A 5,607-nucleotide genomic window follows, 5' to 3' on the forward strand; every position below is an offset into this window, starting at 1 on the left:
ATGCACAATAGCTTTGTACGCACAGCAATCATTCAAGTGTTTCAGGCAAAGCCCTTCCTGACAGCCACCTCAAGCACACACAAAAAACATAAATACGGAAAATCTGCATCATGCTCAAACTACGAATCTCATCTACAAGACTCAGCTTGCACATACACATAAAGAACTTGACCACCCAAACATATTTCTGGGGCAAAAGAGCTTTAAATTAACTGAAGGCCTGGGGAAAAGGACCTAGGGGTGTTGGTCAACAGCCGGCTGAACATGAGCCGGCAGTGTGCCCAGGCGGCCAAGAAGGCCAACAGCATCCTGGCTTGTATCAGAAATAGTGTGGCCAGCAGGACTAGGAAAGTGATCATGCCCCTGTACTCAGGACTGGTGAGGCCACACCTCCAATACTGTGTTCAGTTTTGGGCCCCTCACTACAAGACAGACATTGAGGTGCTGGAGCACGTCCAAAGAAGAGCAACAGAAGGTGGTGAAGGGTCTAGAGAACAAGTCCTGTGGGGAGCAGCTGAGGGAACTGGGGCTGTTTAGCCTGGAGAAAAGGAGGCTGAGGGCAGACCTCATCGCTCTCTACAACTTCCTGAAAGGAGGCTATAGCGAGGTGGGTGTCAGTCTCTTCTCCCAAGTAACTGGCGATAGGACGAGAGGAAATGGCCTCAAGTTGTGCCAGGGGAGGTTTAGATTGGATATTTGGAAAAATTTCTTCACTGAAAGGGTTATCAAGCACTGGAAGAGTGGTTGAGTTACCATCCCTGGAGGTATTTAAGACGTGTAGACATGGTGCTTAGGGACACGGTTTAGTGGTGAACTTGGCAGTGTTATGTTTACAATTGGACTTGCCTTAAGGGTCTTTTCCAACCTAAATGATTCCAAATTACCATGTACAGGAGACAGCAAAGATCACACAGGCAGTTTTCACACTCTGCTAACAGCTGACAACTCTTTAGTCCACAATCATTTGTGTATCTGTCAAATTTCCTAGTAAACAAGTCTGCTGATACACAAGGAATTATAAATATGCGCCTCAGGTGGTTTGGTGGGCTAACAGAATGAGTCAAGATTATTTATGAACATATATATGTATGTTTCCATATGTGTAACATGAAATAGAATGCAAATTTATGAAGCACAAAGTTCATATAAATTATCTATTGTTCTTCCCCACACCTATTCATTCTTCTCTGCCTGTGCCTTGTTCAAGCATGGATTTCAGTCTGCAGAGAGTGCATATTCTATGCCATCTGATTTACTTGAGAGAAAGATGGTGTGCAAAAACCACACTGAGGCCAGCAAACAGTTCTCATTAAAATAAGCAGATACATTGTCAAGTAGACCAGAAAGCTGTTGGTCTCAAGCAGTAATCCACAAGTGTTTGAGAAAGAAGCAGCTGGAAACATGAATTTTCAAAACTTAAAACTGAACTTTAAAGTCTAAACAATAAATTGTATAATTATGTGGCAAATATTTGAGTCACCTACAAAGGGCAGAAGATTCCACAAGCTCATCATACAGAAGAGGCCAGTGCTTTAATGCCAGTTGCATTCAGTTTTAGGAAAATCCTCTTTTGGAAATCAAGGTAAACTTACTGAATGTGAGGTTTGGGGTTTTTTTGGTATACGGCTGTCTAAGGTTCTGCAATTAAATCTCTGCATATCTAAATCAATGTGGCTTCATTTCCATAGGCACTATGTGTAAATTCATGTTCCACACGTGACATGAGAAAGCTCAGAGCTTCTAAAATTAGGGCATGTGATCCAGGTGCTCTGATAAATATTTAGATACTTAACTTTCCAGTATCTCTTTGAATATACTGACCTTGATCATTAGACACAAAAACAGCCACCAAGAGAGCAAATCTAAGACATCTGAAAGATTTAACTGATAATGGTTTGCTCTAAAACACCACGCAGCAAACTATCAGGTCAGCTCATAATTTGCAAGCTGTTTTGTGTCTATGAAGTAGAGACACAGAAACTTCACGATACATCCCAAAATAAGCAGTCCACACTCATCTATCTGAATCATAAGATGTCAACATAGCCTACAACTTGCCTATTTGTTTTAACTGGTGTACGCTAATTTTCACCTCAGTCTTCTCTTGAGATCACAGGCTGGCTTGCTGAGGTCTTCATCCTGAACAGAATCACACAGGCAGGTCTAAGCACCCACTGGGAGGTCCCATGAAGCCTGCACACGTCTGCGCTGGTGTCCCATGAGGATGAGGACAGAGCAGGATGAAGAACACTGCGCAACATGCTTTTCACTAAAACACCTCACTGCAGGGATTAGATAGGTGCACGTATCAGACTATAAACCCCTCCAAGTGCTGGTTCTCTACAAATACAGGGCTTACTCAAAGAAAGACCAAATTCAAATAACACCTGGAACCCTAACTCTGGTACCTAAATCTTGGAATTTGAAGTGCTGAGACTTAACTGTTTGTAAGGCTCAACTTTGAACACAGTTTTTCACAAAGTTGTGCCAACTCTACTTTCATGTCACATGTGCATAAGTTTCTATGGTAAATAACCATGAGAGTAGAGCACTACTCAGCAATCCACTCAGTTTTCAAACGAGAGCTTCTTTGCTTCCAGCTATCTCCACGGACAAGGGCAACAAGTCTGCCAAGCTTGCAAAGGTGAGGCAGAAGCCTCACAGTACCTGAAAGATGTCAAAACAGTAGCTCTTTCCATCAGACCTGAGTACTGGCTACCTCCCGAGCTAGAGGGAAAAACAAGCGTGAGGGAAGAACATCGATGCAAACAAATAGTATGGGACAACAATGACAGCTCTCCCTCTGCAGGCAGAAGATACCTCAAGTTACCTGTTACGCTCATAACTTCTGTGATGAGGCGATACCCTTCCTCTGTCATAATCTGTCCGGTGCCGACTGCTTTCCTGCCTCCTCCTATCCAGACTCCGGCCTCGATCCCGACGATCCCCATGGTTAGTGGACCGATGCCTGTCACCATGAATGTGACCATGTTCACGATGTCGGTGCTCATCATAGTGCTTGCTCCGCTCTGGAGACCGTCGATCACTTTGCGACTTCTCTCCCTGGTACTGACCCGCATGCCGAAAATGGCTGCTGCCACCACTGCTGTTGGTAGCGCTGCTCGGAAAGGAGCCAGAGTTGTGCTGATAGCTATTGAAGTTAGGTGGTGGGAACGATTGCTGCGAATACCCTGCAGAGTACACAGGCTGGTAGTTGACTTGCTGTGGTATGACTGGTGGGGGAGGAGGATGCGGTACTGTGGGAGGAGGCATCATGTAAGGAAAGGTGCTTTGCCCAGCAGGAGTTCCTGGCACAGGAGCATTGCTAGGATTTGGCACGGGCGGGGGAGCAGGAGGGAAGCACGGAGGCACCGGGAAGCTCTGCCTCATCTGGTGGTTCGGAAACGGTGGCCTCATGGGACACTGGCTGATGGGATTTTGTGCAGAAGGGGGCACTGGAGGAGGATAGGGCACAAAGTCTGGCCTGGGAGGCATATAACCGGTGGTTGGAGGGTTTGAATAGGTTGTTGGAGGGGCAGTTTGCTGGTCATACTGGTATTGTACAGAGGGCTGTTGTGGGTGAAGCTGCCGTAGGTTCTGAGGGCGGTAGGTCTGTGTTGAAGTCCTTGCTCCTGGTCCCCCCTGACCACGAGGACATCCTCGCCCGGAATGGAAAGACATGTCTCACCTTTAATGAGGAAAATAAAAGTCCAGCGTCACACAATTTTTGTAGGATGTCCTTAATGCATTTGCAGGAACTACTCCCCAAGTACTGAAATTAGTTTCTGCAATTTCCTTGAACAGAAGCAGTAAACGATATCCACTATGTCTCACCGAGAGCTTTGTGCTCCTCAGACCTCTAGCACAGGTCATTTATGGCCCTTTGATTCCTTTAAGCCTCTCATCCATGAAAGCACTCTACTGTCTTTAATCCAGAACCCCAACTGGGCCACACGCTCTGACTTACGGCAATGTTAATTTCAACAAATGATCGATATGATGACTGGCCAAGGATACAAGTGCCTCTACTAGGACTCTCTAGACACTTTGATATAAAGCCTTCAGATACCCCACACCAAAGAAACCACTCATTTTAACAACTGCAATTGTCATCCAAAGTCCAATAACGAGGAGTTCTTTCTAGAACATGAGTCTAAACTTCAGGCAGAATGAGTTTATTACACCTCATTGCAAGTTACCTGGTCCAACAAATCATGTAAATTTTAAATGAGATAGTAGCAATTTACATTCACATTTGAGATCCAAATTTAGTAAAGGACTGAATTCAACAGATATTTCAAAGTATTTTAAGATAGGTAGGTATATTTTTGTAGACTGAGAATCTTACAGGTTACAGAAAAAATTATGTAGACTGTGCTGTTACTCCAATTTCATTGAAATAAATCGTTCCCAAAAAATCCCTCAGCTGCCAGCTTGGCCCTGTTACCTTTCCAGCAATTGCCACTGCTTCAAGTAGGCTTAAGTCTTGCTCAAAACTATGCATGCATTTGATGCCTTGTATTAACGTTTATAAATGAAAACAACTGTGCTTCATTAAAGTTAAAATTCATTCTTTAATTACAATGTTAAGTTTCAAAAACTGGAAAAAAGGAAAAAAATTAAAATAAAAAAATCATTCATTGTGTCTTGACTAGAATGGAGGGAGAGAAAAAAACAATTAGTTAAGCAGTTGCAGAACTCAAATCCTGTTTTCCATAAAGGCGGAGGGGGGGGAGAGAAAGAAAGGAGACGCACACACAAAATTGGAAAGATCACCAGATAAGGAAAACAAAGCCTCCGTTTTACTGAGGCTCTGCTGAAGCTGAAATACACGCACAGAATATTCTTCCACCTGCTACCATGCAAAATGGCCAACCTGGACTGCTCAGAGCACTGCTTTCATCTGCATTCTGGTGCCAATGCTGCAAAAGACATAGCTTGCTGAGAGACATCAGACAACTTCTGCTAAAACAGATGGAAAAAGGAAAAGAAATGAAGAAGGAAAGGACAGACATCAAGGAGGAGGAACCAAGAAGACCCTAAGTCTCTCCTTACACATGCAGGGCTTAGTGGAAGCCACTGGAATTGGTGGCGGTGGCATTCATTCCCTCTCCAGAGCAGCCAGACAAAGGCCAAAGTAAGTGAGAATCCTACATTTCTAGGAGGTAGCGGCCATGATAGTAAAGCCACTTGTTCCTTCCAGTCAGCCTGTGTCTGCTCAGTACCATCCAACCTCGTAAAGGCTCTCAAAAAGAAACAACAGGAAGGGAAAAAAAAAAAGTCCACTTCCATTATTTTGTCTGGCAATAGTGCAACCTTTTGTCAATATTAATTCTAATCCATTAGACACTGAATCAATTTTGCTTTAGTTCTCCAGTCATGATCTTACACAGCTCAGGCTTCTAACAGAAAACTGTTTTATACTTTGCTGACATTTACATACACATTTTATTTAAACAGGCTGAACAAAACTCTTATTACCTTAAACAAATTAAAGCAAAGGCCACTGTACCGCGGTGCCTTGCCTTAAAGCACATTTCTTTTTAACACGTCATAGGATTTAAACAGAGGGTCTTGTTTATTGGCTCTCCCTTAAATAGAGCTTTA

General features: G+C 43.6%; 1 protein-coding gene across 2 annotated transcripts in view; it reads right to left on the reverse strand.

Annotated features, from left to right (window-relative positions):
• Positions 1 to 3,737, reverse strand: part of DROSHA (drosha, ribonuclease type III) — a 71,003-nt gene extending 67,266 nt beyond the window's left edge. The window contains exons 1-2 of one of the 2 annotated variants that reach the window (XM_009326682.1): positions 2,831 to 3,737; positions 2,668 to 2,727 (exon numbers count right to left, since the gene is read on the reverse strand). In XM_009326682.1, the coding sequence (XP_009324957.1) occupies positions 2,668 to 2,727; positions 2,831 to 3,681 (911 nt within the window). In that variant the 5' untranslated portion in view covers positions 3,682 to 3,737. The remainder of the gene's footprint in view (positions 1 to 2,667; positions 2,728 to 2,830) is intronic. The other variant, XM_009326683.1, reaches the window with a different exon arrangement.
• Between the last annotated feature and the right edge of the window lie 1,870 nt (positions 3,738 to 5,607).

This window comes from Pygoscelis adeliae, unplaced genomic scaffold, assembly GCF_000699105.1.
Source record: "Pygoscelis adeliae isolate BGI_AS28 unplaced genomic scaffold, ASM69910v1 Scaffold6, whole genome shotgun sequence".
Classification (NCBI taxonomy): Eukaryota; Metazoa; Chordata; class Aves; order Sphenisciformes; family Spheniscidae; genus Pygoscelis; species Pygoscelis adeliae.